At 33.7% G+C, this 17,267-nt stretch overlaps 1 protein-coding gene across 1 annotated transcript in view; it reads left to right on the top strand.

The window, feature by feature from the left end:
- The first annotated feature begins 4,827 nt into the window (after positions 1–4,827).
- Positions 4,828–17,267, top strand: part of LOC129741313 (probable G-protein coupled receptor Mth-like 1) — a 47,538-nt gene continuing 35,098 nt past the window's right edge. Inside the window, exon 1 of the mRNA XM_055733033.1 lies at positions 4,828–6,295. Coding sequence (XP_055589008.1) covers positions 5,465–6,295 — 831 coding nt within the window. The 5' untranslated portion in view covers positions 4,828–5,464. The remainder of the gene's footprint in view (positions 6,296–17,267) is intronic.

Genomic DNA, 17,267 nt, shown 5'->3' with positions numbered 1-17,267 from the left:
ACAAAAATTACAAAAATAACAAAAAATTACAAAAATTACAAAAATTACAAGATTGACAAAATTGGACAAAAATGACAAAAAGTATTAATAATACAAAACTGACACAAAAAAGACACGAAAATAACAAAAAACACATGAATGGCACAAAAATAGCACAAAAGTTACACATACATGACACAAAAATGACATAAAATGAAACAAACTTCTTAGTTTTGTTATACCAAATTTTTATTTCATATTAAGCTTAACCCGTTTGAATAATTTGCTCGTTTTATTCTATTTTTCAAATTTTTTAAAATTATTTTTTTGTTATTATTTTTTTACAATTTCTGTACAATGTCAATCGATTTGATTTTTAGCTTTTACTTGTATTACGGTAGTTTTTAACATACCTATTTCGTTTTTTAGAAATCTGTGTTTGTTTCATTCGTGATCGTCTTTTTCATGCTAGGATCATAATGGTATCTTATACTTCATGTGTTGTGGCATTTTTGCAGCTTTTTTATATATTTGTTGTTTTAATCATTACTTCAATTATTTCAATTATTCTATCATATAAGCTATTTTTTTACCTTTCTGTCATTTTTGTCATGTGTTTTGGTCATTCGTGTAATTTTTTTTTTCATTTAAAAAACTTTTGGATTTTGATTTTTAAAAAGTCAAAAATTTAATATTTTACAAAAATTTAAAATTTAGAAAAAAAAGATTTTCTGAAAAAATAAATCATTTAATATTATTACGCGAATAACCAAAAGCTGGTTAAAAAGTCTCTTATAATAAAAAAATTTAAATAAATAGCCAATCTTATGAAGCATCACTAAATATTTTACAAATATGATAATAATAATCCAAAGACAATAACGTCAGATAAAGACCTAAAATCACAAAAATTAGATAAATTATATTTTTTATTGTTTCTTATTATGGATTCTTATTTAAAAAACGACCAAACATCATCATGAATTTATCGAAAATTAACAAACTGCCAATAACACCGCATAAATAACTTAAATGACTTACTGTTCTCTCTCTGAAATTACTCTGATATGACTGTGAGATGTATATTTGAAATGTCTCTGAAAATAAACTCCAAAATGATAATAAAATGACCCTGGTATGATTCTGAAATTACTTTCATATAAGTCTGACTGCAATGTCTTCGAAATAAGTCTGAAACAGCTTTGAAATTTCTTTCCAAACAATCCTAAAATGGGGTTTTATGAGGTCTCAAATAAATCTAAAATGACTCTGAATTGACTTCAAAATTACTTTGAGAATACTCTGAATTTCCGTCGAACGAATCATGAATCCTTTAAACATAAGTTTTTTTTTAAAGAAACTCTTCTTACTCTTCTTAAGAATATATCCCAGTGGCGATCAAAATAAAATAATAAAGAAACTCTTCAAAATAAATCAAATTTTCAATAAAAAACGCATTAGATTGAAATTTTTGTGGTTGGATTTTTGCAAACTAATTCCGAGTTTTAGATAGTAGTTTGAAATATGAGTTTTGAAAAAACTGCAACTGCAAATGTTAAGCAATACACAAAAATACGAAATTCCCTGAAATACTTTTGACGGAGGATCACAAAAATTAATTTGCATCGAAAATCAATTCATAATTAAAATCCTCTGGATGAACAAAAAAAAATATCCAAGTTTTCAAAAAGTTCAAAAAGTTTGACAAAACTAATTCAAATAGTATTTTAAATTTGTAGTTTTTAACTGAATTATGTATCCATAATGACCTAAAGCATGGATCACTACAAATCTGGACGCACTATTTATTTTACCATAGTGCTCCTAGTTGTCAGATCTGGAATGTTTTGGCAGCACTTTGTAGAGGAATGTTTCTTCTACCAGTGCTGAAAATTTCATTACGATTCGTTTTGTTTGAAAAAAGTTACACGTGATGGAAGCCGCGAGATGAAAATAAATTTTGAACAACCACGTCAAAAAGCCGACGTGGTCGGGTTCAAAAATCGTGAAATCGTTAAAAATGGTCAAATCAACCGTGTGTAGCGTTCTCAAACGTTTCCGTGAGATACGTACTATAGATCGGCAGGTTCATACCAAGCGTCATAGTGGACTTAAGGATCGGAAACTGCATTTGAAGGTGCTGAGAACGATCAAGGAAAACACAGGGTAGTCGGACTATGACATTGCCATAAAATTCAACGCCGACCGGTGCACCGTCAGCAGAATTCGTCTACGCGAAGGAATACGATCCTATCGGACCAGTAAGCAACCAAACCGGACATTGAAGCAGAATTTAGTAGCCAAAGGACGTGCCCGCAAATTATCCAAGAAGATTCCAACGAAGTTCGACGGATGCATCCTCATGGATGACGAAACGTACGTGAAGATGGATTTTGGGCAGCTTTCTGGCCAAAAATTATGTAAAGCCACTGCAGTGGTGCACTGCACTGGTCATGGTGATGTCCCCGGCAACTTCAAATTCGTTTTTGCCGATAAGTTGGCAAGAAAGTGTTTGATCTGGCAAGGTATCTGGCAGCTGCGGACGAAAAACCCCGGTTTTTGTGTAAAACAAGACCATGGACTCCGAAATTTATAAGGAGGAATGCCTGAAAAACTTTTTTTTTTCGTACATTAGATCTCACAAAGGACCATTAAAGTTTCCGCCAGATTTGGCAAGCTGCCACTACAGCTAAGAGGTATGTACAGTGGTATCGTGCCAACAGGTGGATTTTGTCGAAAAGGACGTCAACCCACCCAACTGCCCTCAATTCCGCCCTATCGAAAAATTTTGGGCAATTGTCAAGCAGAAGATGAAGAAGAATGATAGGACGACTCGGGATGGAACAGAGATGAAGAGATTGTGGAACAAAATGGACGCTGAGGTCAGCGAATAGGGTGTTCAAACTATAATGAGTGATACTCAACCAAAAGTTCGAAAATTCATCAAAACAACATCGGAATAATTTTTTACTACGTTTATATAGCTCCGAGATAGACCCGTTTTAATGTGTCCAGATTTGTAGTGATCCATGCTTTATTGATTAGTTAAAAATTTTGAAATTAAACTAACAACCAAAATAACAAGTATGCGATCTCGCTACTTGAATTCCTCAACGAAAAGTCATCTTGATATCTTTATCTTGATAGTGAAACTCAGTCACGAGCTGAAACTGATTGAATAATTATTCTAAATCTTAATTCTGCACCTGAACTCAAAAGTTTAACATGAGATTAGTTTTCGAATTTCATTGCGATTTTTGAAATACAAAAAAAACTATTCCTGAGTTTTGATTCAAAATCAGCATTTCCACTGAAAGCCAAGAATTGAAATTTTTTTAAGACTCTCAACCATAAACCTATAATTTTATTTCTGATGATTTGGGTTTAAATTATTTTTATTTTAACTTTTCCATAAGACTTTCAAATTTAGGATAAAATGATGAATCTGATTCTAAATTTTCAATTCTGGATCGCCTTTTTGAAACTTTATAATGTTTGGATTTTGCAAAAATAATAATTTTTAACTTTTTTAAATAGGATTTTAAAGAATTGAGTTTAAGAACTTCGAATGAAAATCAAGCAAAACACAGGATGGTTTCTAATTTTAATTTTTTTTTATATTTGGAAAGTTATTATCTAAATATTGAGTTTCGAAAATCATGTTTTCAATTTTGAACGAAATGTAAATCCAAAATTTGAGGCGACTTAAATACAACTTTTCATTGATATTCTCAACCCTTTAAAACATTGTGTTGTTTTAAAACAACACTTTTCAAAATCAAAATATCTCGGAAACACTTGGATATTTTCAAGTGATGGTATTTTTATTACGATTTTTCAATGAATGTTCGAGATATAGAACAAAGTATGAGTATGAGTATAAGTATGAGTAGTTTTTGGAAAATCACTGTTATTTTTTAGATTTGCAAATTTTAACAATTTTTTATTAACCTCAATCAACCACAAACATCTTCCTGCACACAATTAAAAAGATTTGCGGGAAATTTTTTCAATCGTATTGAAATGAATTAAGCATTTCTAAAATTATTTTTCAACTTTCATGGGCCATAATTTGTTTATCACGACTTCAAACCTGAACACTATTATTTCACTGAATCAATAACTGGTATTCTCATTTTCAAAAAAAGTCATGCAGTTAAGTATTAAATGATGATTCGAACCAAAAATCAAGAATCCCAAACTGGATACAGTATTCGAAATGTGAAAACAGAACTGCTTTTAATATTTCAATGATATGGAACCAGGAGTATAATCTTATTTAAAATTTAATGTTCAGAATCGAATTTCTATCAACAAGCAAGGAAATTTTGAAAAACTGAAGCAGAATTCTTAACCAGGGATTAGTTTTCGAGGTTTTGGCATGACCTCTGAGTTAAGATTTCTACTCATCACTAACCTTACGCAATGATTGAAATTGGATTAAGAATTTAAAATTTTAAGTGAAGAGACCTTGCTTGCTTTTCTGGACCCTCATGGGATTTTCTAATTTGACCGAAAAATTAATCTGGAAACTTCCTCTTTTAATCCATCAAAATGACACAGAGAAAATGAATTCGGCTAAAGATGTTAAAATTATAATATAGTAAACTATTTACTCTTTGTTTCTGTTAAGTGATTCCATCGTCTGAGAAAGAAGAATCAACAAGAATCGGTCTCACAACTTTCCACACCGGTTCAGCAAATCGCTAAGAATTTTTTAATGAGTTGTGAAACATTTCCCATGCCCTTTTCTACCTCTGCTTCCAAGACAAACTTCCCTCAGTAACTAGCGGATAATTAATGTTTAGTATTTCTTTTCTCTCTTGTTCCCGTCTTCCGTACAGATTCGCACCGTGGTTTGAACGTCAACATCAACCGCACCGATTGGACAACGGAAAGAGCGGACACGTCAATTGGCTAAACCGGAACCAACGATAAAATAAAAGAAACAAAACGGAAACCCCCACCTCACTTGACGAAGAAAAAAGTGTCGAGACAAAAGTCTGATTTATATTGATTTGAATTATCCGCGCGAACGCGTGAAACAGGTGTGACTTACGTAAAAAAAACGCGAAATTCGAAGACGAACTACAAGGGAGAGCAAAAAATAACTGCAGCAAGTAATTCGGTCAACTGCCGCCGCTGCGCCGTCCGGAAGTTTCCGTTTTCGGAAGCTTGGCTGCGTAATGAAGGTCTGCTGAAGGTAGGCTCAAGGGAAGATTTAAGCAGAAAAAAAGCAAAACGGAAAAGAAAAGCAAAAAGTGTTGAAAACACGAAGAAAGTCGGTGAAAAATAAATGAGCCACTGAGCTGGGGCAAGTGAATTATGGCTTAAGGTTTAGATCTGAGAAGTAAGAAAAAAAGGGGAATACGTGTTGAAAGTGAATTGATGAAGCAAAAGTGAGCAGAGGACGGATTTGGTTTTTGGTCAAGTTCGCGAAAGTTTTTGGTTTTTTTTTCTGGGTGGCTTTAATAAAGTTTGCATAATGAAAGAGAAACGATTGAAAGCGTCGTCGTCGTCGCCAAAAATAATGTCGTTTCGATGCGGTTCGGTGATCTCGATGCTGGCCCTAGGACTGCTGCTGGAGGCAACGGTCGGAATTGCCGCCCAAAGGCAGCCGGTCTATATCAACAAGTGCTGTAGAAAGGGCGAATTCTACGATGAAACGAAATCCCTTTGCGTAGTCGGAGGAATCGAGAAGTGGGTCCCGAAAGTGTTCCTACCGGCCAAGGGTCAAATCTATGCCGATATTGGCAAGGCTCCAGGACACATGATTTTCCTCGAAAGTAAACGACCGGAAGGATGTAAAATTACTGCCTACAATTCCGACCAAATCCTATTAATGGGAAATGGATCCCTTTTCTTGAGCCAGAAACATACGCTTGTTTCGTCTCCAGAATACTGTGTAGACGAAAAAGTAGCCCTAGTTTGTGCCCGAGATAACGGCATGGACTCCCTTCAAGCTCCGGAGAAAACGAGCACAGTTTGGCGATGTTGTGGACCGAATTTCGCCTACGACAAAGATAACGCCACATGCGTAAAGCTAGATCAAACGCACAGCAACTACAATTCGAAAATTGTGCAATCGGCGCACGTTGATCTAAGCTTCCGGTTTCCGGACTGTAAGGACCATGCGATCGCCGGGATTTTTAAGCCGGACAACCTGCAGGAAAATACCGGCTCGGTGACGATCGATTCCGGAAAGGTGTTCGCCTCCAATGAGTACTGCTTGGAGCAGGCTCTGGACGGGAAAACGGTGTATGTGTTTTCCTGTGTGGAGCATCTGCAGCCGAATTCGGTGCCGATCAAGAATCAGGTGAGTGTTATTTTTTAAATTTTAACTTAAAAGATGTGTGGTCTTCAGCAGATGAAATATTTTTTAATAATTTATGCTTAAAAAAATATTATTCAATCGGCCGATAGGAACCAACGTTATTGGTGAAAACCTGGTTTCACAACAATATGTCTCTGAGGGCCGATATAGCCTATATTTAGCAAAAGAGTTTGTGCAAGGGCTAGGAACAACTTCAGCATACAACGCGTAAGATTTTAATTTTTTTGAATCTGTTTCAATATTTAAGACATTCCAGCAACCATGTAGATTTTTCTCAACTATTGACGGACATTCTCTCTCTGGAATCAACCCTATCAACCATACGCTCTGAGTAAAGTTTAATCAACCTGAAGATAACATTGAATTGGAGGACTATGCAACGCTAAATCAGCTATGTGTATTCAAACATTACCTTATGCCTCTAACATTTTACTGATCAGGATCAGAAAACCATATTTATACCTGCATTGAAGCTTATGTTGTTATTTATTTTTATCTGTAACTCTAATATGTTTCTCAGACAATTTTCAGCTACAATCAATTATTTCAAAGTTATTTGAAGTTCAAAAAAAAATTATGTGAAAAAACATGCTTAAGGAAAAAGGCTGTAAATCAGTTATTAAGTGCTCGAACAAAATTTCGCTTAGTGCCTGAGGAAGCTGGAGTTAGATGCTGTATGTTGCACATATGGAATATTTTTATCAGTTTTTTTTTAAAGATCATGGCCACAAAAAATGTAAAAAAATTGTGTAAAACCCGTACTTTTCAATCAATCTACCGCCAAAGCTGTTCCTGTTGCAGTAGAAAAATTTTAAAAAGTAGATTGGAAAGTTGACGTAATTTGTCACTTTTTGGCATCTTTAGATTTTCAAAATACGCGTTTAGTCGATACACACCTAAAGAACACGCTAAAATTGTTCAATTATGAAAACTATGCATGCTTTCGTAGAAAATAAGGCAGGAACTAAGCGCCCACAAACAAGACGATCCGTAGTTTGGTGACGAATTTCTTTGAGTACGGGTCTGTAGCAAATCGCCAGGTTTCTATTCGTCAGCGTCTGTGGTGATAGATTTGAAAAGTAAAGTTTACGCCAGCAAACTGAAAGCAGTAGCAGCAAACTGATGAACTCAAGGCAAAAAGCCCGAAATGCTGGTCAATATTAAGCAGAATGCCTGCAAAAGAGCTGCTTTTGTGTATCAAATGGAGATGAACATTTTATCGATTTCGCATTCTAAATCTGGTTTGGAATAAATGACATAAAATTTTCTAAAAGAAACTTGTTTGTTTTTTAAATCAACTGAAATTGGCAGGGTTATTCGAAGTTGAAATTACCCTGTAGAAAGTGTTTTTTACATTTAATAATTGCAAAATAAACTCAAATCTTATTTTAAATTTGAAATTTTCTGGAGAGTCATGTATTCAAAATAAATTGGAGAAAAATTTAAAATTTTGAAATGCAACTAACAACCCAAAACCATGATAATGTGATATCCTGCACTAAGAGTTTCCCAACAAAATAGTCATCTTGATTGTAAAACTCATTTTATTGAATCTGTTCAAAACGTTCAGAAACGAGTTTCTATCAACAAGGAAGAAAATTTCGAAAAACTGAAACAGGATTTTGAGCCTGAGATGAGTTTTTGGCATTATCAATGTGTCAAGATTGTTACTCTTGAATAACCTTACTCAATGATCAAAATTTGATTAAAAATTTCAAATTTTTAGTATAGAATAGAATACCTCGCTTGCTTTTTTGGACCTTCATGAGGGAGGGGATTTAACCCCCAAATAACACCCTACTCCCCCCCCCCCCCCCCCCCGTTCCTACGGCCATGGTCTCAGCCAATATTAAAAGAATGCTGGAAACTCCCCTAATATTTTGTTAAAAGAAATACACGCACACAAAATTATCCTCACGTCGTGGCTACGTGAAAAACTACATAATTTTTATCCAATTGATTTTCACGTAGATCTCACGAGTAAACCATGTGAACGCACCTCGATAAGAATTCGCACGCTATGAATTTCAGCTGCAATTTACGTATGTTCGACGCAGTGTAGTGATAAATATGTCATGAAATAATTTTGGCTTTGAAATTAAATTTGGGTCGATTTGCTTGTTGCATTTTTTTTTTAAATAAATAACAATGAAACTAAATTGAATTAAATTTATTTTGACATACTTGTGTCAAATACAAGAAACAACCACTATCACTACAACTATCATGAAATTTCTGGATGGAGTACACAAAACTGGCCTTCTGTTTTCTTTTTGGTTTGTTTCCAGTTTAGATCACGGCTGACTTACTTTCATAATATCGAGATACTAGATACTGAATCAGATTTTAAAAGATATGAATCGATCTCACCAAAATGCAAACGCATTTTTGAACACAAAATGTTGAACATGATTTTTCATACAGTAGTGAATTAAAACTGCTGACTGAATGGCAGATACTATTCTTATATGAATTTAATAACACACGCTTGAGGAAAAAGTACTGCAAGTCACCCACTTAGACTTTACGTGAAATTCATGAGTCAGTTATGTGAAAGTAAAGTAGTTACTACCAGGGTGTCCTTGAAACACTGTGATTACTACAAGAATCACGTTAAATTGGTATGATGCAATAAAATCTAGATTAACGGAAAAAATCCAGTAGAAATAATTTCTAAATTATTTTGCTTGCGGTCTTAACTAATTTACAGACTGCATAAACGACATGAGCAACTCAAGATCTACATTTAACACCCTGTATTGAGATGAAAATCGAGCTAAAACCTCCAATGAAACTGATTTAACTTCTCTCGACGATAATCGCTGGAGATGTAAAAGTATTTCCTCAAAATTTAATACTGATGCTTCGATTTTTTAGAAGTTATATAATTGTCGTTCAGTAGATTTGTATATGGTCTGTCAAGATGCTTTTGAACTTTATTTGATGTGATGAAAATAAATCAAACCATTTTTTAATTTACATTTGGTTATCGGCATAAGCTAAGCTTCTATGCTTCATGCATCAATTTCTCATTATCTTAATTCAGTCAAATGTGAAATAGTCATGTTTTGAAACACAACCTGAAATACATGGAACAGTTTGCTTTCAGAATCCAAAATTCAAGAGAAAACCACACAAATAAAAATATTGAAAATTCGAAATGGAAATAATAATGGCTGTACAAATATTAGAAACTTAATTTAAAATCAGAATTCAAAATGAAATACCCATCATCGGAGTTAAATCAAAGAAATTCTAAAAAAAAAAATGCTAGCGTGTAATTAATATACAAGATGCTTTATCAAGATTTTGAATATTTGATAAACCTCGTAATTTTCTTCCCCACTAATGTTTGTGCTGCCAAAATAAAAAAATTATAATTGTAAATGAGAATTCCAATAGCAGGGTTCTTGGCTTAGATAATTTATATATTCGGTCAATTTAAAAAAAAAAAACAGCGTTTTCCTATTTCATCCGACGTTTCGGCGTAATGCATTTCGCCTTCTTCAGGGTTTTACTGTAATTTGTGAGTGAAACAACTAAAGGTGTCGTGTAATGTGGTTTTTGTTTAACTTACTAGGGTGCTATTTCTTGTCAAAAAATATCAACTTCTGACCGTCCTCTTTTCTTTATTGCCTACATCAGCGAAAATTTAAAATTGTTTTTCACTGCTTTGGATAGTTACACTGTGTCACTGTCAACTGTGCTTTGAATACGGGAAGTATAATTGTTGGTTTCCTTGTTATCTTGTTTCTTATGGCATAGACACACACAGAAATGTGTGTGTCTATGTATGGAATCTAATACTCCCGTGTAAGATGAGTTTGAATTTGCTAAATCAGTGCGTTTGTTAACAAGAAAACCACAATATTTGAGTCACAATATTTTTTGACAAATTAAAGCACCCTTATGAGTCAAAAAAATCGCATTACACATCACCTTATACCTTTTAGTTACTCTCACAAATCAAAGTTATACCCTGGAGAAGGCGAAATATATTACGCCGAAACGTTGAATAAAATAAGCAAACGCTGTTTTTCTTAGATAATTTGACTGAATGCCAAAAAAAAAAATCCAAATCCACCAAGAACAGTCCATGCAAGAACCTTTCCATTGATATATAAAGTTAACATCTGTTTTTGACAGATTTAATGTTAACTAGCAATCAATAATGAGCTAAATTCGAAAAAAAACCCTCTGTTTTTGCTGTTTTTAGAAGAAAAAGCTCATTATATTGATTGCTCGGCCGAACTCTTAAAGTTATAACTTACTTAATAAGGCATTATTTTGGATATTTTGTTGTATATCTCCTTTCTTAGTTAAAATATGTATTTAACATGTTCCACAAAATTGTGTGTCTCAACAATTTGAACAACTTTCTCAAATATATCAAGTTTGTTAATCGTAGACTAAAAAAGATATTGAATAAAAACTCAAAATTACTTGTGTAATTTTTAAAATACTCGTAACTTTTATGATTTTCATGCGATCTAGATACTGTCTTCAACAAAGTTTCTTATAATAATAAGATCTTCAACTTTTGTGAAGACATGTAGTCTCTAAACTAATCATTTTTGGAAATATTTTTTTATTTCCCTTCCAGGTGGAAAAATCACTTTTTTCTCTCAAGAATTTGATAGATCATCAAAAAATATGAAAATGTTTGCTACCGTTTACCGTTTGTCCGCAAATAATTTTGATTGCTTTTTAGGAGCATTTATCTCTGTGTGCAAAAAAATATCTCGAACAGTCAGATGCATCAAGACAATGTAATATTAAGTAAAAATTGCGACTCAAGTTATGTGCAGGTATTTAATGCTTCTTCCAAAAAAAAGTGTTGCAATATTTCACCAAAAACGTGCACATAACTTGAATAGCAAATGCTATTTAATATTACAATATTTTGTTGTTAAACCGGGTTACGTTTATTTGATGTAGAATATTACACTAAATGTATGTAACTTATGTATGGAAGTAAACGATCGAAGGCAATGCGAAGTAATTTAAAGAGCTGCTCAAAAACTTTTCAAATTCTCAAAAATATTCGCAATAGTTTATATTGATGGTAAAAAGCCGCAAGTTTAAAGTGATTAAACATTCAACTGTCCGATGAGTCAAAAATTATAAACAACACTTATCAAAATCCAAATATTCTTTGGATATTTTTAAGTGATGTATTGTCAAAAATCTTTTAGAGATTAAGTGAAATTAGTCCATGGTATTTTTATTACGATATTTTAATGTATGTGCGAGATATCGAACAAAGCTTACTGGAAAATTGCAAAAATCAATTATTTTATTTTTGTTGAAAAGTTGTTTTTGAAATATCGCTATTATTTCTATAGATTTGCAAACTCCAACAATTTTTTTAAACTCAATCAATTACAAACACCTTCCTGTATCAAATTAACAAGGTTTGCAAGAAATTTGCTAAATCGTATTGAAATTAACTAAGAATTTCAAAATTTATTTTTCAATAACGACCTTAAACCAGTTGTGTTCTTCGAGTTAAAATATTATTGTTTCTCTGAATCAATAACTGCTATTTTCATTTAAATAAAGTCATGCATTAAAGGGTTAATTCCAATAAATCAAACCTTCTTCAAGTACACTTGACTTTTTTTTTCTCAACTTGAAAGAAAAATTCCAAAATTTTAGTCGCCACCCGTTAGTACCTATACTCAAAATCCAGTGCAAAGTTGAATTTAAGTCTTGGAAAATCTGAAAAATTGCAAATTGACAAAAGGTTTGAAAAGCAACTACCTTTGAAAATTCCTCAAAAATTCTGTGTTTCGTATTCTGCAAACCTAAAAACGCAAAAATGTGCCAATTTTACGTCAACTTGTCAATCCTCTTTTCAAAATTTATCTGGAGTAACTTAAACAATTTTGACGATTCATTGATTGAAAAGTACGATTTTGACACCATTTTTTACATTTTTTTGTGATCATAATCTTTAAAAAAAATCAAAAAAAAATTATCCTTATGGACAACGTATAGTTTTTAACTCCAGCTTTCTTGGACATAAAGTGATTTTTTTTGTAGCATTCTGTAGCTGATATACAGGTTTTTTTTCTTGGGCGCGATGTATCAGCTGAAGTTAATATTGTTAAATCAAAGCTTTTAGAGATCGAACAAAACAGGTTGAACTATCTCGGAAGAAACTACTTGAACAATTCACTGCAAGCTGATGAAAGAGCAAATATTTTTCAGGTATCTGCCCTCATTAATAAATATCAAAAAAATTTTAAATTTTCTTTGCGAGTTGATGGCGAGGTGATTTCCAATGTTTCTTCATTAAAACGTGTCATTCATCAATATTTTTCTCGAACTTTCGATTCAAGAAGTGTTCCACCTCAAGGATTTGATGAACCTGGAAGTATGTTAAATAGTTTGTCAAACAGGGTGTCTCAGGAGCAACAGGTTAACCTATTGATACCAATATCTGAGGACGAAATGTTGGCTGTGCTAAAAAATGCTTCAAAGAAAAAATCACCCGGTCCGGATGGGCTGAGCTATGAATTTTACTTGAAAAACTTTGATTCTATTAAACTTGAAATGTGCACTATTTTCAACGGATATCTGCAAGGAACAATAATTCCTCCTAAGGAATTCACCGCGGGGATTGTTTCATTGATTCCAAAAACAGGAGATCCTGAAAGTTTAGATAATTATAGACCTATTAGTCAACTAAATACAGACTATAAAATATTTACTAAAATATTGTATAACAGAATGAACCTGGTTTTGCCTGATATTATTGGTCCAGGACAAGCAGCCTGCATGCCAGACCGGTCGTGTATTGGTAATCTAAAGGAGGTGAGAAAATTGCTTGTCAGCGCTAATGATTCGAGGCGTTTCAAGGGTTTTTTGATGAGCCTTGATTATAAAAAAGCCTTTGACAACGTTAACCACAGCTACTTATGGGCAGTTCTTAAAAAATACGCTTTCCCGGACAATTAATAAAATGTTTGGAAAAATTGTACAACAAAGCAACATCTAGGATTATATTCAACGGTCATCTTACGGAAGAAATTCAAATCAAGTCGTCAGTGAGACAGGGATGCCCTTTGAGCATGTTGCTGTTCGCAATTTACATTGAGCCATTGATTCGTAAAATCTACGACAGCATTCAAGGGATTACGACTTACGGTCGTAACTTGAAAATAATCGCTTACGCTGATGATCTCAACGTTTTTGTAAGAAGCACCGAAGAATTTGATTTGATATTTCAAATCATTAACTCTTTCACCGCGTATGCAAACATTGAAATCAATACTCTTAAGTCTAGTTTCATGAGATTTAATCATTGTGTTGGAGGTCCACATCAGATTCAGGAGTCAAATCAGATAACTATCCTTGGAATGCGAATCACCCATAAATCGCTTGATAAGGAATATGTCACATCGCACATAGGAGTACTCCATGGAAAAAGTTGGCCAAAACCCGTTTTTCTCTTTAAAATGATTAAACATCTTTTTTTCGTTGTTTTCAAGTATACACAACTCATTTTTAACCAAAATTTCAAATTTAATAATTTTGGTCTTTTCGGGTCATTCGCTGCACCCTTAAAAAAAGTTTGTTTTTAAGCAAATTCGAAGCAAACCAGCCGATCAACTATCAGAAACGATGAAAAATATAATATTTGAAACAAACAAATCAAATCCAATAAAAAACGTTTGTATAACACAAAGTAAATGCACGACATGCTCGCTATCTAAAACAAAATTAGAGACAAAATACGCTTAAATTTTTAAATTTCAAAATTGAAAATAGATCGAGTTCGCAAGTATGCGCACGATTTTTCTTTTGGACATGTCTAAGGAAGTTAGAAGCATTCGTGTGATACGTGAAATTTTTCCCGGCGGAGCCCGGAAGATATACTAAAACACTAATTTGTGAAATACTAATACAAGTTTTTTCAAAAATATTGCACTACTTTGTTTAGCTTCTCTACTACAGGTGTTTATCAAGAAATAATCGCAATTTCAGCCACAATTCATTGGTTATGTTAAAACTAAAGATTTGTAGAAGAAATTTTGTTCATAGTCTCATTATTGTGCGTGTTACGCAGCCTGTGATTGTACGTGATTATGCCAAATTTTGGAAAACAAAATTTATAATTTTGGTACATCAATATTACGAGTTATGCCATTACGAACTCACTATACTGATGGTTTAAAATCGACAATACTAATATGCAACAACTATCTAAAAACCAAAAAACCTAAAAAAATATATATTTTTTTAAATTTTAATTTCGAGGTTTTGGCCAGGATTTGGGTTAAAATACTCCTGTGTGCATCGCCTGTATCTACATGGAAGTAGAAGAATGAATCTTTTAGAATGTGTATGGTTCTTAAATTCTTTTGTTCTTTCCAAAGTTTGGTATTTAGCGCAAATTATTCCCCCTAGTAATCGACATCTAGCGGAAATGAAGACAATGATAGGAAAATACCTTTGGCGTGGAATGATGTTCAAAACAAACCGTGATCAGCTTTACTTACCGTGCGAGGAAGGTGGTTTGAGTTTAATTGATCCAGAAGCCAAATCGAAAGCACTGTTTATCAATAATCTGATTAGAAATGATGATGAAGCTTATTTACTTGAACACCCACAAATTAATAGATTTTGTCGAAATACTAGGGAATGGATTGTGGAGGCAAGGGGAATCAAGGAAATTTCTCAGCTTGATACATCGAACAAAATTTACTGGAACTTCATCAATGGAAAATCGATAAAACCTTCGCCCATGGATCGTTTCCCGGATATGAAATGGAAAGAAATATGGATAAATTCCAACTCCAAATTGATATCCAGCACCGATCGATCGAGTATGTTTATGCTCTTCAACGATCTTATTCCAAATAAAGGAAAATTAAGAGCTTACAACATCGGGAACCTACAAGATAGCAATTGCTCAGAATGCTCACAGGAAGACAGCAACGAACACAGAATAAAAAAATGCACCACTTCGAAAGAATTATGGAATTGGCTAGAAAATGTTCTAAGAACAAATTTAAAGTTGACCATTGATAAACCTGAAGATTTGTTAAGTGTGAGGTTAAATAGTAACGATAAATCCTTGAAAACAGGCGTATGGTTGGTTATTCGTACAATTAGTTTTATAATCAGAAGATACCCTAACAGTAGCATGTTTGAGTTGAGGAAAGAGATTATAGAATGGAGATGGAAGAATAAGGAGCAAGTTTTAAAAGAATTAGGAAATTGGTTATTTTTAATCTTTTAAACGTATTTGCAGTGTGAACTGGTACTTCCTTAGTTTTAATAAAAATGTTTAAAAAAAAAGCAAATTTTTCGGATTTTTTTTCTTGCACTTTGAATAGCGGGAAACTGAAGTGTTGTGGGTGAATAATGTCTAAAAAACATATTTGAGTTGTATTAAGGTTTCCGAATACTATGAATTTTTAAAAAATTGGTTGGGAAACAAGAGAGATATATTGGTTGTAGTCAGGAGTGTAAAAATTACACTCATGGGACAACATAGACAGTAAAGGGTAAAATTTCCAGGGACGAATGAGGGTTAAATCAACATTCTCTTTTGTTGCATACATAATGTCAAAATATGTAAATAGATTTAAATTTTAAGAATGGAAGCCTAACATTTACAAAATTGAAGCTTGATTTGCGTTCAGTCTAATCGTTCTCACAACAATGCTGATCAATCATAAAGCCAGATTACACATCCAACTAAACCATCAATTTGAAACTAATGATTTGCTGGGAAATTAATTTGGCATTTGGAAAATTAACACTGGTGTGCCGATTGCAGCTCAATTTTAACATGCTCTCGTGAGGTCGTCGGTTCGGCCAATTCAATCATAACCACCTTTGATTGGCTCGCAAAAATTGTTAGCTTGGCCAATCCGATTATCAAAGTTCAGATCCGAGTTGCGTTTTTATCGACCCTTACTTAGTGGGCACTAATTTGCGTCGATTCCTCCAAATCACTAGTTACAAACAAATCCTTGCAGAATCATGCTGTTCGCTGGCTTAAAATTTTTCTTAATATTTTACACTTGTCCTTAATTTTTTTTCCCATTCCATTGTTGTCTTTTACCCCAGATTAGAGTAAACATACACGTACTTACAACCGGAAAACATGTGTGCCATTTCCCTCAGTCCAGGAAAAAAAAACGTCATTCCAAAATCAGGTCAAAACCCCTCTTTGCGAAATGGGAAAAACCAAACATAAATTCAATTCCAGCTCACCCGTCGATTGACTGCGAAAAATGTGCTAAAATCGTCCGTGCTGAGTCGCCCTATTTATATGTTTGGATAGCTCGTCGAAAAGTTGATGAAGTGATGATGAATGCGTGCCATCGTCACCAAACTTTTGATTCCCCTCTCTGCCAACAACCGAATGCTTCCAACCGGAGGCAGATCCGGAACCAGAAAAAGGGGGAAAACTCTCACCACCAACCTTCACCGAGTGAGTGGATTCTCTAGAGGGCTTTCCTCGATGTTATGCGAACAACATCGGATGCTGGAAAACAAAACTCAATTCCATACCGTTCCATTCATCTATCCATCACTTCCACCGAATCCATTCAACAACAACACCCGTTCGGATCAAACGAGATAACATCATGTTCGCGTTGAGGTGTTGACTTTCATATATGCCAACACAAAACCACTTTAGCGAACACCCTCAGAGCAAGTGGCTCTAGCTAGTGGTGCATCAACGAAAGTTTGGCGGGGAAAAATAATTGAAAGCATCTCGCAGGTCAATAGCACCATTCTTAATGAATAAGAAATCGATGAAAGTATGTTTTCATAAATTTTATGAAGGTTTAATTGAAACGAATTTATAATTGCACAGATTTGGTCAGTGCCGAAAAAAATTATTAATAACCATCATGTGTGGAGAGCGGAAGTTTCAGTTTAGTTGTTTTTTTTCTCATTTGGCAGAAAATTGGTGGAAAAACAGGCT

This window comes from Uranotaenia lowii, chromosome 2 (assembly GCF_029784155.1).
Source record: "Uranotaenia lowii strain MFRU-FL chromosome 2, ASM2978415v1, whole genome shotgun sequence".
NCBI classification, from domain to species: Eukaryota; Metazoa; Arthropoda; class Insecta; order Diptera; family Culicidae; genus Uranotaenia; species Uranotaenia lowii.
The sequence above is the reverse complement of the archived record's forward strand: the minus strand, read 5'-3'. Positions and strand labels throughout refer to the sequence as shown.